The 17,428-nt window shown below is 39.8% G+C and overlaps 1 protein-coding gene across 4 annotated transcripts in view; it reads right to left on the reverse strand.

Annotated features, from left to right (window-relative positions):
* The window catches only part of abcc3 (ATP-binding cassette, sub-family C (CFTR/MRP), member 3), a 77,000-nt gene extending 63,208 nt beyond the window's left edge, over positions 1 to 13,792 (reverse strand). The window contains exon 1 of one of the 4 annotated variants that reach the window (XM_050060505.1): positions 13,494 to 13,784. In XM_050060505.1, the coding sequence (XP_049916462.1) occupies positions 13,494 to 13,529 (36 nt within the window). In that variant the 5' untranslated portion in view covers positions 13,530 to 13,784. Of the gene's footprint in view, positions 1 to 13,493 lie in introns of all 4 variants that reach the window. The other 3 variants (XM_050060506.1, XM_050060507.1, XM_050060508.1) reach the window with 3 other exon arrangements.
* Between the last annotated feature and the right edge of the window lie 3,636 nt (positions 13,793 to 17,428).

Here is a 17,428-nt window from a genome sequence, read left to right on the forward strand (position 1 = left end):
TATATATATATATAAAAGCATAATTATAAGGCTACGAAAACCAAACGAATTTTATTTTATAGCGATCATACACTTATATAAACATATTAATGGGTAGAAGATTCAGATTCAAATTCAGATTTGACAATAAACCATGCCAAATATTACACACTGGCCCTTTAAAAGAAACTAATGGGTTAAATTTAAAGATTAACGGGAAACGTACTGAACAGGTTTCAGAAATTAAGTATATCAGCCTTGTATTAGATTCCCATCTAAAATTTGAAAAGCATGTTAAAATGGTGAGCAAGGTTGCAAGGTTCTTTTAAGATTAGTGCATACAGGGTTTTTAAACATAGGAACACCCATTGTGAATATGCAATAGACTCCTTTCTCATTGTCTGTAGTACATCAGTAAACAGTAGAAAGCAGCATGGAGGTCAGTAAAAATGTTACAGTAGTTACTTATGGTTTATAATTGTTACTTTACGTTTAACCTATATTTAGAATATTTTTAATGTGTACTTTGCTGTCAGCCATTTTAAAGCCAGCCTCTATTGAGAAAAACATTATTTGACATTCCTAAAGAGGGGTCCATGTCATTGGTCCGACATCCCATTAGTCCGACTGTCCGCGGTGCTGAACGGCTCCCGGCGGGCATATTTCTACCTTGACGGTGCGCCGCGACCGGCTCTGGGTCAGCTGGGAAAGGCTTGAGGCGAAGCAGGCTCACGGCTTATGTGTTTGTCACTTTCTTTTTCATTTTAACCCACACCATGATCTTCTAACCAAGTGGTTTTTGTGCCTAAACCTAACCAGACCTTAACCACAGGGCATCATAATGATTTCAGAACAGACTTTGGAACAATGGGTTTAATATGGTCGGAACAATGGGATGTCGGACCAATGGGCTGTCGGACCAATGGGCAGTTCCCCGTAAAGAGCGGAGCTGCTGGTCTACTACTGCCTCGAGCAGTTATTTTGTTTGTGTTGGTGTGTTGTTGTACATTTAAAAGGGTTAGTCAGGACTCTCCAAAGTCCCACAACAACACAAACGAACTAATTGACTATAGCAGCAATAGACCAGCAGCTCATGTTCAGTAAGCTAACATGACTGTTTTTATCAATGGTGTCTGATGGTTTTGACAAGAGCATAGATGGGGAACTGAAGTTGCTAACGGCTTCCCCGTCAGAACACGCTGTCTGACGGAAAAATGAAGCTGTGAAAATACTGCCAATGAATTTCTCTTTGATCCCCATGCCTATTCCAGATGTCACATGTGTGAGCCCCACAACATGGACTTGCCATATGGCCGGCAGAGATTTCCTGGATGAAATCCAAAACATGTGCAGTGAACCATTTTCGATTCATGTCATGTCAGAAGATGATATAGAACTATACAGTAAGTGGCCATTATGGAGAATAATTGACTGAGACAACATTAGTGGTAAAGCCTTTGGCAGCAAGCTGGCGCCAGGTCAAAAACTATTTGGTAAATCACACAGACAAAAATTAAATTGAACATTTATACATAACTCAGTGATTGATACATTTCTACAGGACTCGGTCAGGAAACATTAACTGATTCCACAATGAGACAGTCAGAGCTGATTTGTACTCCACCCATTTAGCATTGCACTCCAGGAACACTGTCAGGCTCACAATGAGACAGGTTTTCAAAAATGATTAAAATTGATGCACCAGAACCAGAGACATTGTTGTTTTTATTGCACACATTCTTCCATGTCGAAACCTGAGCCTACATTTCCAACAATGCAACTTGACTGGCAAGAGTTTGTTTGGAGATTCAGGTGTAGCAGCTAATGTAGCCTCAAGCATCTAGCCTCAGGCAGAGAGGAGGAGTAGGAAGTCTGGTACTCCACATCTCCAGATTTTTTTCTTTCATTTTAGAGCTTTATCCTGCTCTGCAATTCTGCTGAGCTTTTAAGCACGTTTTAGCTCATTGTTTTGGTTTTACAGCACATTTACTATGCGGCATATTCTAAGCTAGATAGATAGTGAATATTTGACTTGGGTCTCCCCAATTGGCTGTTGGCTATCTCCCCAGCTGGATTTCAGTATAATGCAAATACAAGGTGTAAAACTTGTACAGAGAACACTGACCACAGTTGAGATTTTTCTTTTGTCTATTTATTCCTTTTCCATTGTCAGCTAAAACACTGACAAAATGTTTAAACCATCTGCCCAAAGAGTTTGACATGCTGCCGAATCTACCTCAGAATTGTTCAATGTCCACTGTTTAGCGAGTGTATGTCATGATGTGAAGTGACTGTTCAGACAATAAATAATAGTTTAAACCACAATTAACTGTCTGGTGTCTTCAACTTTCATTCAGGGGCAAAAACCAGCCTTTAAACTTGAAAGAAATGATAATTAGACATTTATTATGTTAATTATCAAAATTGTCTTAAAGTTTTATCATGATAACATTTTGTCATATCTGGATTTTTTTTCACCCTTAGATGACTTGCTATTTCCCCATTTCCGGTCTTCATGCTGAGCTTAGCTAACCAGCAGCTGATGGAAGTTCTATATTTACCACAGAGAGTGATATCAATCTTCTCATCTAATGCTTGGCATATTTCCTGAAATGCTGATATTAGTGCTGCCAGCATTGGTGCAATAATCGTGATGCGATTACGGTTAATTGCATGCTGCTATTTTCGCAGCCGCCTGTCTCTCAGAGGCCATAGATGGCTGGCCATAGATTAGTTTCTTTAATATCACTATGCCTGGGTATGAGGCTGCAGAGGCTAAAGCATGCTTAACCAGGAGAGTGAAAAAGTCTTTTATCACAGAAAATATCAAGTGATACAATTTCCTTAACTATCTTATTATTTCACCTCTGTGTCATTTTGGTTTAAATTACTGTATCATTTTGTGGATCTAGTGAATCACATGAGTACTGCTGCTCAAAGCATTAATAGCAATGTTATGTACCAAGGAAGATCATTTAAAAAAACAAGGTATTTGTATTAGTGTTGTTATACTGATCAGTTACATTTAACACACTTCTAAAGTAGTGCAGGTGGTGTGGGGGTGACGCACTTATCTTATGCTTTCTAGTGAATTTAGAGGGTAGACTATTAAAACTGCAGCATGCTGTCCATCTGTTCTGTGTTACACTGAAAAGCTGTTGAGTAGTATGAATGGAAGGCTGACGACAATAAAGACTGCAGGAGGACAGGAATTGCTGCTGGCCATTTTCATTTACACTCCCAACATGGAAAACATTTGCAATGTTATTCATGGATCTGTGTTCCTCATAGTTTACCGGACACTACCATATTCCTGAAATGCCAATTATAGGATAGACATTCCTATTCGCAATGCAATGGTTATGATTTGATTGATTAGAGGGATTTTGATGTCTTACTTAGGAATGAAAACCAATAAAAACAGCTGCAGAACACACTGGAAGTGACCCAGACTGTAAGGATAATAAATCACAGACCAGCCTGCAGGAGGACATGGATAACATGAAATAACTAGTTTTGATGCTCTGAAAGGACTTATTTTACAAATGTAAAGTACATTTTTGAAAAGCAATTTGGCATATTGCCACTAGCACTGTTTTTTGGTCACAAGGCTGGGAAATCCCTTTCATTCTAAGACTCAAAAGACACCACTTGACCATTCTCAATTCCTGATTTTTTTTGCTGGGTTGGCAAGATTTCAGTTCAGGAAATAGCTGTAACAGAGGAGGCTTTTCTTTGACATTATTAAATGTTACAAACAGGAGCTTGACTGAGCTGCGAATGTGTGGACCCAACGACCTACCACTGATCCCCATCCCCCTCTCTATTCATGACACTGCAGTTCCACAGGCTGTACACCAGTCAGCTAAGTTAAGTAGGACTTACTTAGAGGTTCAAGCTCTCAGAGATGAAACCCTTGTTTTTATGCCAATTTATCATTATTACTCTTTTTCCCTAACATTTTTGCTAAGTCCCATGAGATGGTAGATCGAAGACACATGAAATTCTCACAAATGATTGAAGGTGAGTGCAAATATGCTGTTCAACAAACATGACCACAATCAACCTAATGGGGGCGCTATAATTAAGGCCCAAAAATGCAACTGTGGAAAGGCCACGTTCCTCACTCCATAAGTCCGACTGACTTGAAATTCAGCAAAGAAGTCAAGCTCAGTGTCCTCTCCTTAAAGCCTCAAGTCCACCTGACAAGATTTCTTAATTTTTTGAATAACACATTTTTGACATCTACTAAACTGTAGGTCAGATTGCAACCAAATTTCCTGTCATTATTGAACCAAACTTATCAAATGTTAGGCTAAAGCTTGTTGATATATGTGTTTTGAAGATACTGACCAATGAACAGAAAAAAGGGCTTTGCTCGGCATATATGCAAACAAGTAAACATAACTCTACAACACTTGGGCCAGTCATCACAACTTGCAAAATAGGTCCACATGAGTACCTAAGACATAACCTGAAAGTTTCATTGAAACTGACCACTGGGGGGGATACAAATGCAAGAAAATGTGATTTCACAATTGACCAGTAGGGAGCGATTGTGTTGCTAAGGAAAGCCGTGGCCCAGCACAGATTTGGTCATAAATGAATGAGCATCTGTCTAATCATCAAAGAACTTTTAATGCAAAAGTCAGAAACTGTCAAAGCTCTTGATCCTTCCCAGGTTCCAACTTCTGATGTTGTAACATTTTCTATTTTTATGGAGTCACAATTGTGCACTCTGGCTCAAACTATTTTATTTATTCAATTGTCTAAGAAAAAAAATAAGTTCTGGGAGTTGGTTTTAATGGGACACAATTACATATAGAAATAAAAATGAAAAGTTGGAGGTGATTTTTAGACAAAATTTGGGAGCTAAGAAATGACAAGCCAAAAGTAGAAAACAATTGCCTAATCTCCTTCTACATTTCATTATGCAGTCATTATCAATACTACTATTGTTTACCTACAATCAGACTACAGTCAGACTGTCCATTTAAAGTGTGGAAAGCGTGACCTTTAGCTACAGTATGTTTCTTTCTCTCATTTTAAGTACAAGGAAACACAACATAACAAATGCACACTAACTACTGGTGAGCATTTCCCACCAAATGTCCCCTGTCAATCATGACTCTGACTTCTTCAATTACAACAGCTTCCTCTTTTTCAGTTTCCATCCAGCCTCAGCCAACAGCACCCAACCTAACTATCAAAGACATAAATTATTCCGGACTTATGCAATCCCTTATACTTTACACAGTCTGTCAGAACACAGTGCATTCGAAGTAAACTCTGTTTGCGTTTCTATCAACACAACTGTAATCAAAGCTGCTGCTGACAGACTGAATTGTTGGTATTTACTGCTGCTGATAAATAGGTTTTGGACTAGCTTGTTTCATGTGTACTACATGCCAGACATGCTGTCTGCATCTGCTACATCTTCTTGTACACTACTAATAGCAGTGTCCAAAATTAACTTTTTGACTTGCCGACCAAGGCGACTGATAGATGAAAAAATCCACTGGTCGAGCATATTTTACCAACCGAAATAATATATTGCCTTTTTCTGTCATATATTTGTTTCAGTACATTCCATTATGATAATAAGGCATTACATGAATACAAGCTTAAGTGGAGGCCAAAGCAAAATTTTAAGAAAAATATTTTCAATAGATTAAACAACTCATCACCACAGCCTCAGCATGTGAATAAGTTCCCTCTCGTAAGAAGCGATGCGGTGTATATGTCAAGGACTTTTATTGTGAAAGGTAAGAATGGAAGCAGAAAATCTGATGTGCTGTCATTAACAATGCGGGAGGCAATAAAAAGTTTGCTTTAAACTACAGTGCCTGTTATTATTTTATCACTGTCATAAGTTTGGGTGCAACTGCTGAGCCTCAGATTTCCATTAGCCTAACTGAAGCCAGCAGCAGACTGGCAGCAAGTGATATTTTAGCAGATCAGTTGATGTCTAGTACGGTAAACAGTGCTACAAAACTAGGTGCATTCAAGACAGTTAGTTTCGCAGTACACACAGTACATTTTGCATAAAAACACATCTGTAGTGTTTGTGTGTGAGTTAAACTGTGACGCTGACAAGAGAGGAGCAGCAGAGCAGCTTTTTATGACTATGACTATTTTGGTACAAACATCTACCCACCAGTGTGGCAGATAGCCTTCTAGGATTCTTCCACCTAATGGAAAATTTACTTGCACTTTTGCGCTTGCTAGGTGTTATTTTTTCCCTGTCTCATAGCTTTTGGTACTGGAGTACACACAATCAGTACATGTGTTAGTTGCTTCATGTGAGCGGGCGTGTTCACACCAGCGTAGAACAGTAACAGTAGAGTGGTTATTACATCCTAGTACACTTGATCCACCATTGCTTTTGTTTTTTAACACACTTCAATGACACCAGTAGTCACTGAATTATTAGCCCCTTTATACTGCCTCCTCAAGGCAGGAATTTCATGCTGTTATTCCGCTTCGGTACAAAAGGTACAACTGCAGAATGGGGGGAAAGAGTTGTCACTCCTTCAAGGTGACATCAGAGGTTAGCCCCTTTTAGATAGGAATTGTGCAAACTTGCAGGAGAAAGCCCAATCACTCTTCTTTCAAATGCCACCTGCCTACTTTTGTAGAATGCGCCTTTTTCAGGGCAATGGGGGACGTGAGCAAGTAACAAAACGTGTAGCTCAGCGTATGACGTAAACAGTGATGTGGGAGGGAAGTTGCGGCTAGTCAGTCCTTCGGCGATTCTCTCGTAAGTCGGCCCGTTCTTCACTGTCCCCGTCAGTTGACGATTAATGGCCTCTTCGTTTGCAAGGGCAAGGAGGGCGCGCAATTCCTTGTCTCCTCAGTTGCTCATCTTTACAGTGTCTGTCAGGTTTGCGTTTCCCTCTTGCTACTAGCTGATCGCTAATTTCTGCCGCACGTGCGGCGTCATCAACAGCTCCTCCCACAAGTCTTCAACAGCCCCTCCCGTGGCGGAAGGCTGCCTCAGTCTTTTTAAACTTAAAGGGTTCCGCCAATAGCACTACCCTAAAAGGCAGAAAATTGGGCACCTCGGATCAACTCGCCAATCCGGCTCTGTGTGTCTAAACGCTGGAAGCTTGCCGGCAAAACAGCCCAACATTCACAGAAAATCTGGCAGTGTGAAAGAGGCTGTAGTAACAGCCCTGAAGAGACATCTGTATAAAAGAAACAGCCATCAGGATGGGATCATGGGCAGCATGAGTGTCACTACGACCCACCACAGGAGATTTAAAAAGTAGCTAATAACAGTTAGCAGCTAACTCAAAGAAGAAGAACAGCAGCTGAAAATGTCCGCAAATTGGGAAAACAATGAGATCTGGCCCTCTGAATGCCCTCTGAGCAGAGGACAAGATCAGCCGCCATTGAACAGGGATGGTAAGTTATTATTATTGACACGTTAATGCCATTGTTATTGTTTAGAGAGTGTTGCTAACGTGAATGTTTTATGTCACACAAAAAGGCCAACAATGATGTGCTACATGTCACGCCCAGCCGTCACGCCTCTTTTGCTTCCACGATGCCAGAATGTCATAAATCACACACTGGAGCGGCATGATGTAACAGCTGTTTGTTTCTGTGTAACAATGACAAGGCAGAATAAATAAGGGACTTTGCAGCAGCCACATAGTGCAATCTTTTTGTAAAAAGGACAGCTGCTCAATACCTTAAAAAATATTGATATTCAATACTATTTGCGATAACATGGGGAAACATTGACATTGAGGGCTTAAAATTTTTTTTTTATTATTAAAACATGAATATAACAAGGCTATGACATGACTATGATGACTTTTCTTTTCTTGGTAAGCAGTGGAGAGCGGCAGAATGATTGTTGTAAAGAACGATAAGAAGTGCAGCTGGTACCGGTTTATCAATACTGCAGAAAATGAGTACAGAAATAATTTCAAATATTCAGAATCAATATGTATTGATAAACTGATATTTGATATATGGCGCAGTGTTGTCAAAAATATCAGAGAGCATATTGGAAAAGTAGAGATTTTCTCCTTATTGAGTAAGTTATTGGTGCCACGGCTGAACAGGCGCTGGTATTTTTTTGTCATTTAACATATTGAGGACTTGGGAAAACAATCTCACCCAAAGGTCCATCAGAGGCTGTTCAGGAGCGTTTGATTGTATCACATGATCTTCCTCAACAGATGAAGTTCCATTTTTAAGCTTTTTTTTAATGAAATCTAATCCAGTTGATGATGCTATTTATGGTCAACATCTTTTCAGCAATAGCCATTCAATGTATTCAGTAATTACCTCTATATACAGTAGCTTTTATTGCCGATTGATACCAGCCTGACTGTTAACTGTCCATTCTCCTAATGCTGTGTCAGAGCTGTATTAGGTTAATGCAAACAGAACATCCTGCTGCTGCTTTAGCATTCAATTGGTGTAACAGGGGGTGGCTTTTCTGCACAGCAGCGACAGGAAACACTGTATTTGTCACTGTGGTTCGAACTTACTGCAATCATTTAACAAATATGAGTCTACAAAACAAGATCATGTAATTTTCAACATTTCCCATTAGGGCTGCAACGATTAGTCGACTAATCGATGACTAATCGACTATTAAAATAATCAGTGACTATTTTAGTAGTCGACTAATCGGTTTGAGTCATTTTTCATAAAAAAAGTACTATAAAAGTACCCCAAAATACTCTTATTGCAGCTTGTTACGTTCAAATATTGGCAGCTTTACACACTCTCCCATGACGGTGAACTAAAACCCTTTGGCATGAGTACGAAACAAGACATTAGATGACATAATTTTGGGGTTTTGGAGAGACAGACCGACATTTTTCAACATTTTAACACATTTTACGATAAAATGATTAGTCGACTAATCGAAGAAATAATCGACAGATTAGTCGACAATGAAAATAATCGTTAGTTGCAGCCCTATTTCCCATTAGTGGGTGTTTTTGATTTTGCAAGGGAGTGTTGAAACAAGAAGGAGCAGTCACAGTGAAGTGATAAGTTCAAGCAACGGGTTGCGAACCACAATGTTGGCTTCAAAGTTGCCAACTGCTGTTTCAAGGGTTATTGGTTAACTTTCAATCGCAATTTTTTATTCCAACAAAGATGAGAAGCACTAAAAATAAAGTTACAACACTTCCTAATGGTATTTGTTTTGAGAATGTTACACCTCTTGCTGTTTGCTAACTCAATAATGAACTTTCAGTCTCAATATCTTGGACCTTCATGACCCAGCAGAGTCAGACAGGGAGCAAAGATCACGCAACATGCAAATCATTTTTCCAGCCACAGCATCCAGCTACATGCTCCTGATGAGTGATACATTATCCCACCCAGTACAACAAATGCATCTGCACTGTCGGTAAACACTACACTTATGATAGATCGGAAATGTGCAACAACAATTTTCGTCCACACTAGATATCAAACAAAAGCCAGAGATTGTATCATGTTAAGTTGCTGTGAGCTGTAAATTCACAATGTTTAAACAGAAGGCAGAAAATAACATTATCTCAGAGCCTAACTGGTGAAAGCCCCTCTTCCTGACTGAGGATTCAAATCTTCGACATTCAGGGGACTACTGCAAAAATAATACAATTTCAATTTCATCCCAATTATACTCTGGATTTTCACAAGACATTGCAAAATACTGGGATATTAAAGTGAAAAGGAGAACAGCATAATTGTATCACAAACAATTACAAACTGATACTGCTGCACCCCATAATATTTACACACTGCAAGTTTTCTCTTCATCACACAGCCTTCATGTGGGAAACAGTGATTTACCACTGCCAACTATAAACACACTTCCCCGCAGTTAGACTGACACAAATGTCAAACTCAAGGGGTTTTCAATGATTTTAAAGTTCTTGTCCAGCAACAGTTTGGGTCTCAACGTTGATGTGTTTTGGAATAAAAAAATCAGATCTGAATCAATCGCATTTTTCAATCTTCTCTTGTAAAGCACGAAAGTGAAAACCTACCATTTAGCGTACCTAGACATTCACACCTCCTTTTCACTTAAAACTGTGACCAGGCATTCTTTGAAAAGCTTATTTAAAAATCTACCAGCAAAGCAATGACCAATGCGAGTGCTGATTTTACAAGCGTAAACCTTTTTTGACCTATAAAGTAGAGGTAAAGATGCAGGTTAAATATGACACATTTTCACAAACAAAGAGATTGCAAATCAAATCCTTGGTCAAGCCTCATAGTGTTTAACCTGACTGGCACTGAACTTGCATTGTTGAGTGATGGAGGATTACAACTGCGTCCAGTTTGTTTGAAGTGAAAGTAAACAGCAGCAACTAGTTTAGGTCACCTCAGATGGCCTCAAAAACAAGACAGCCCTGTGGCGCACAGTCTTAACCCTCTTTGAAACAACCCTCAAAGCTCTTGAGTTTGTTGCACAGAGGTGTTTCTTAAAGGAATACTTCACCCCCAACATAATAATTTGTTATGTCAATTACTCACTCTGTGTTACATTATTTTTGTTATGAAAAATGTGTTTTTCTCAAATGCCTCTGCAGTGAACAAAGAATCCAAGAACTGAGGAAATTCTTGATGAATTGAAGTCACAGGGGACCTTATTTTATTTTACCTTTGCAAACTCTCGCACAAATCATGCAGTATAATCCAGGTCTCATTTATCCAATTGAATGCTCAGTACTTCCTTAACACATGTATTTTCACTAAAACTTTTTAGTTTTAGTACTATTGAAAACACTTCTGCATAAACAGTCTAATGAATGCACAAGTAGTGCACCTGGGCAAACACATGCATTTGAACTCTGTTCATACATTCCATTGAAATCTCGCCTCCCAGTTTGTTCATTGGCCAAGAGTTCTGATGTCACTCACCCACACCTGTTGCTTTCTGGGCAATGAACAAGCATACAACCGGATAAATGACACTTTACAAGCTAAATGCTGTTGTTAAACACGGTCCCCATTTGTTTCAGTTCACCTAGAATTTTTTCGATTTTGGGTTTCTTTGTTCACCGTGGAGTCCATAAATTCAGTGTAACACATGGTGAGAAATTGATATACAAATAATCATTTTGGAGGTGAAGTGTTCCTTTAATGGATACAGCCTGACAGACAAAGAGATCTGCCCCAAGCATGAGGACATCTGATTGGCATAAAAAAGCAAAACAAAGCTGTAGTGGTACCTCAGCCTGGTGCTCCAGCAAACACAACAGTTGGTGTCATATCTTCATAATAACAGCAGCAGTTTCAAATGACCATGTTTAATGTGAAACGGGTCATTCATAGTGATGAACCCTGAGACCCAACCTCCAAAAAACTGCCAAGGAGGCACCACAGGTTTACTGTAAAGTAGCTGCAGACGTGACACACATCCATGTGTGAAGTTGGTAACTGAGAGTGTTTTTCGCTCATTAATGTATTGAACATTCTGAACATTGTTGGAAATGTTACATGTTCATATCTGATGTTAAAGTTCAAAGTTATGCTTGTTCTGATTCTGTCATTACACAGAAAACAAAATGTAGATTTGCAGAACAAAATAATTTGAAACACACGTCTGTGTTCACTTTTCACATCCTAGTCACAATTTACACATCGCACATTTTCTCCTTATCGCCCAGGCCTAGAAGGGAACACTGATTTATCACAGCAGCAGATCTATAAACAGACTTCCCCACTGTCACACTGACACCAATAGTAAATTCAAGAATTACGGCAGAATTTTCATTCTCAAAATCTACAAATGTTCAGGATCAATTTAAGCACCAGATGTGTCAGACATCAATATCTGTGTACAAGCAGGAGCTTGTGGTATGTTTTGTTATGGCTGTAGAAAAACTTGTACCGTTGCAAGATAAAACCTGCATTCCTATTTCTGAGGAAAGAAAGACACTGAGCATGACTCCAGTTACCTCTAACACAGAGTCAGCATCCAGGTAGTCTCTGTCCAGGTGGGTCTTTAAAGAAAACTACGCAGTGTAAGAAATTGAAAGTTTCCACAATATTCCCATTGGAATTTAATGTGTTTGTGGTACTACTAAGCAATGACCTTATCCTACTTTAAAGCCTATGGTATTTCTCATTTCCTGTAATATTTATGATACCTATACTTTTAAAGTAAAGGATAATGCCTAACATTGGTGCTCCATTATCAGTTTTGAATGCCCATCGTGGAGGCGTGAACCACCAGACGTGCAGCAAAGGCCTCTGTGAAGACCATTAAAAACTGATAATGGACACCTCGTCCCGCTGATACCATGGTCACTTACCAAAAAAAATAAATAAAAAGTTTGAACATTCATTTGTATTTCTATGCATTTTGAAATTAAACCTAAAGTTTTTTAACCGGACAGAGTTTGTAGATGGATGTTTTGATATAGCTTTGCATGGACCCCTATGACTTTATCATGAAGAATTTTCCCTGTTTTTTGGAGGGGGGGATTATTCATTCACTGTGGAGGCATGCGTGACTAACAAAGTTTCTTTCCCATATTAAAAAGAACACAGGGTGAGTAATTGGTATACAAATGGTTATCTGGGGAGTGAAGTCTTCCATCAATGTGACGATTTCTTGTTTCAGACAATTTGGTCTCCTGGGACACTGGTTCCCAACCTGAGGGTCACGACCCTGCCAAAGCTTGCAAAGCCTTCTTGATTTTAAGGGGGGGGGGGGTGTTCATTTATTTCTATGATGAAAACAAAATAAAATTATTTTAAAAGTTTAGATTATCATTATTATCCAAATTGCTCATTTTACACAAGCTTCCTGCAGTTATTGCCTTCACTATTTGGCTAAATTAAGCAGCTAATCAGTTATGTACTGTTATTGTTATGCATTGAATAAAAAATGAACAATCCATAAAGTATATCACTTTTTTAGGAGCTGTCACTTAACTTAGTGATAGAAAAGGGTCCCTCGAGGAGACGGGTTGGGAGTCACTATCCTAGGATACAGTGCCTTTGGTCTTGTATGTGATTTTATCACCATGGAGAAATATTCCCAGTGACACTTGTGTATCTGTAACAGGCTACGGTGTTATCTCTGCTGTGCTTTCACTTTAATATTATTGGAGGGACGTAGCTACTGTATACTGAGCCTGAGATAAGTTATGAGCCTTATCATGTCGGAGGTGTATCACACTTAGGCTACTACAATAACAATAACATTTAGCTGTACTTGCCAGGAGTGCTGGTCCTCGAGGAAAGAGGACAGTGTGTGACTTTTTCAACAAACGAAAGCAGGTAATTCAGCGTGACATTCAGGAGCTCGTTAACACAGTAAATGCTATTAAGTGGGTTATTTATAGTTAGCTATGGCCGGTGGTGTAGGCTACTTCTGAATGGCTGCCCGGAAAGAAAACAAAAGCATGACATAACATTGCACAACCTTGTCAGGTAGTACGCGAAGTATATACAAGGCCAATGGAGTTGGTGTATCTTGTGACATACACGACAGTCATAACAACCCACCGGCGCTGACACCGGTAACGAAACGTACTCACCCAGAAAAGGTTGTCTGGTCCGCACAGCCGCTCCATCTCTGTCGCGGCGGGACACCGGGAACCACCGGGGAGCTCTTTAACCCCTCGACCGGTCGAGCCCCTTCTTGCCGACCGGCTTATGTATTCCTCGGCGTATAAAGACGCTCGCTAGCTGTCACATGCCACACAGACAGGTATCTGTTACGGAGGCGCCTCGGACAGCGTGGACCGACCTGCGTCAGAAACGCTCCACTTCTTCCGCTCTGCTGAGAAACGGAAAAAAAAGTCATCCGGAGCCAGCGAAGAATTATTTCAATGGGAGGTTGTCGTGATGGCAGAGAAGGCAGGGCGTCAGCTTATGATGCCCCGCCCCCTCCACTCTCTCTATCTCTCTTCTCTCATACATACACACACACACACCCACACACACACACAACATGACTCAACAACATGTAATCACTCGTTTTTGCCGACTCATGTAGTCACCCTTTAGAGGTGAGGGAAAGTGAGCTTTACACATTTACAAGTGAAATTGGCACTGAGGGACTGTTCTGTACTTATCAGAGGGCAGGAGTGGCTGGGGTGTGACTTTTTGTGTTTGATTTTTATTTTGATCCTCTCCAGAGCTACAAGTATTTTTCACTGAGCCTCTTACTCTTTGATGTTTGAAAGGTAAAAGTGAAAAATTGAAGACAAAATCCTGGATTTGAAAAAAGCATTGGTTTTTCACTCTGGCTGTGCATGCTGGTTAGTCAATGGAAATGGTTTATTTTTTGGCAAATTTTAAATAAGATGTAGAATAAAGTGGTGTTGATGAAATATCACTATCTAAAGCTCAGATTTGATTCATTTTTTTCCTGATAGAAGCCTTCATAACACATAAGTGTCCAAGGGCCACTGGAAAGTTGAAATCCATAGATAATTTCTGTTTTTACAGTTTCTGGCTGTCATGTGAATTGTCCTGTTTTTTACAGTTTCTGGCTGTCATGTGAATTGTCCTGTGAACTTTATCCTTTTTAAAATAAATGATAAATGTTGTAATTTTTTTTTTTTTTGGAAAAAAAGACTGCAGTAAAATAAATACAAAATACAACCATTTAAATCCGTATGCCCGTTCCTTAAACCAAAGTAAAAATAATAAATAAAAAATAAAACATAAGTCCCTCCCAAATGGTTAAAAAAATATTTGACATGCCTTCCCCTTTTTGCACCATCCCTCCCCCCTCAAAAAAGCTGAACAGTCCCTAAGTGAAACATTAATGATCCTCACTATGGCCAAATAAATTCAATATCAGTTCCATGCAAGAGGAGAGGTTTGGGGTTAAAGCTGTTACAAACAAATGTATGTGTGTGAGAGATGACAGGTGGGTGGTTGTGTAAATATGCGCAACAAGGTAAATGGCAGAGTGTAGACAAGTCCATTGTGCAACTTCTCAGGGCTAAATGAGAGCAAAGGGAAAGCGGGAGTCTGGATTTCATGACACATAGTCCTCACATACACACCCTCACAGATGCACATACTCACCACTCAGCCCCACCCATTCAGAGGCTACCTGTTCCTCCCCAACTCTAGCTGAGCTAGTGTGGAAGCCCATTTTCACCAGAGTGATGAAAAACAAAAGAGCCTGTAAGTCATTATAATGAGAACATTTCTGATTTAATGAGCTACTGGTCTATTTAGAAAAATGACTGATAGCAAAATAATGACTTAGTATCTCAACATAATAAGAGAGTTTCTTGGAATTATGAGTTAGTATCTCAAAACAATGAGATTAGTTCTTACAATAATGATTTACCTATCTCAAAACAATGACTAAGTCTCTCAAAATATTGAGAAATCTCATAATAATGAGAGACCTCAAAATAATGACCAACATATCTCAAAGAAATGAGAAACCATCTCAAAATAATGACTGACTGACCAAATATTCATAATAGTCCATGAGCCAGGACCCCAAATTTGGCCCACCGGTACCACCTGGGGGGAATAATTCTCATAGTGATTTTTAGCAAGGTATAGGCCTACATCTCTAGTGTTAGAAAAAATGTGATAGCCTTGCACCGGTGGCAGCTTTCTGTGTGCTATCACTTGATTTACTTTACTTTACTCACTTTATAACCCCATAGGAAAACTAAAAAAGAGTGACAGGATATCCCTCTACAGAATAGGAAATAGCAAATATCTCAATGCAAATAGGAGATACAGACTTATAAACACATACCTAAAATAGGCGGAAATGTAAAAGATGGGCATCTATGTAGAATGCTGTCAATTACTTTGCAATATCTCTGCCATGGATTGTCATAGCAACACATATGATGGCTTGTTGGAAAGGTGTGGTTGTACTGAATCCAACCAAAACTGTAAAGATAGCTTGCAGATTCAGGGAGTCAGTCCACTAAACATATGAGGTGTCCCAAATGAAAGAAAACAAAACGGTGGAGTCAGTGGAGGAGGCCTGGAAGAAGTAGAGGAGACAGCTGGTTAGAGCAGAACAAAGTGGTAAGGAGGATTAATTCTAACTACAAGTGTACATGAATATATGAAACTCAAAAGCTTGCAACTGACCAACAGTAGTAGGCTTTAAACTGTGACCAGGGAGAGGGCGGTGAGTCAGGCTGAGCACTCCATGAGGGAATAAAAGTTGAGGTGACTGGAGGACAAGATAATCCTGAGGCAGAGACAGAGACAAGGTAAGGCAGGGCACACCAAACAAGCGATGCGGGCAAACACTATTATTGTTACTGTACTATTTACTTCTTTTACATTACCTAATAATCACAACAGTCATCCTCGTTTTCCACATCTTCATCTGAACTTTCCACACTATCATTGGTAGATGCCTGGTTCTCACATTGTGCCAGTCTACACGTCTGTACATCTGAGGCCATTTGCAACACACGCACATCTTGGAAGTGTGGATTTTTTTGTACAGTTACAGGCCAGTAGATCCAGGATGGCCTCCGTTGCTGGCTGGCCTTCCATCCAGTATTCAGTGTCCTCTTCTTTCTCCATCTTCCATCCTCTGCCAACAGGGCTTGGGACTTGGGGGTCGTTCTCCAAACACCTTCTCCATATACGAGCTTGATAGTTGGCTCGCTGTGCATGTTTTCTTAAGCAGTCCTTACACGGTGGGAGTTGATGGCTTTCGATTTCACCTTTTTGGGTACAGAAAAGGTGATACCTGAGCTCGTTGACCTTGGTGGTTGATGGTTTCGGAGCATACAGGGCACATGTAAATGCCTCGAGTTTGTCCATCAGTTCTGGGGAGAGGTCCCAGTCCTCGAGTTTGTCCATCAGTTCTGGGGAGAGGTCCCAGTCCTGGCCCAACTCTAGGAGTGTAATAGGATGTAATATGCCAACTGTGGCAGCCACCCTCCTATTATCCACAAGCCTTGTATGGGTTCTAGTGCCACACTTCAGGAATAATGGGGCATCAATCTTGTCTTTGCTGGCAAAGGTTGGAGAACGACCCCAAAGTCCCAAGCCCTGTTGGCAGAGGATGGAAGATGGAGAAAGAAGAGGACACTGAACACTTGGTGGTGTTCAGTGTCGCCAAAACAAAACAACATTTCAACATTTATCATTTATTTTATTTATAAGGACAATGCACATTAATCAACATTTCTGTAAATGTGCCAGTGTTGGCCAGCTGGCTAATTTTCAACTGCCATCCTTTGGCAAGATGTTTTAAAACATAAAAAGGATAAAATCCACAGGACAATTCACATGACAGCCAGAAACTGTAAAAACAGAAATTATCTATGGATTTCAACTTTCCAGTGGCCCTTGGACACTTATGTGTTATGAAGGCTTCTATCAGGAAAAAAAAAGGAATCAAATCTGAGCTTTAGATAGTGATATTTCATCAAAACCACTTTATTCTACATCTTATTTAAAATTTGCCAAAAATAAACCATCTTTTACATTTCCACCTATTTTAGGTATGTGTTTA

Source organism: Epinephelus moara, chromosome 13 (genome assembly GCF_006386435.1).
Source record: "Epinephelus moara isolate mb chromosome 13, YSFRI_EMoa_1.0, whole genome shotgun sequence".
In the NCBI taxonomy this organism is placed as follows: Eukaryota; Metazoa; Chordata; class Actinopteri; order Perciformes; family Serranidae; genus Epinephelus; species Epinephelus moara.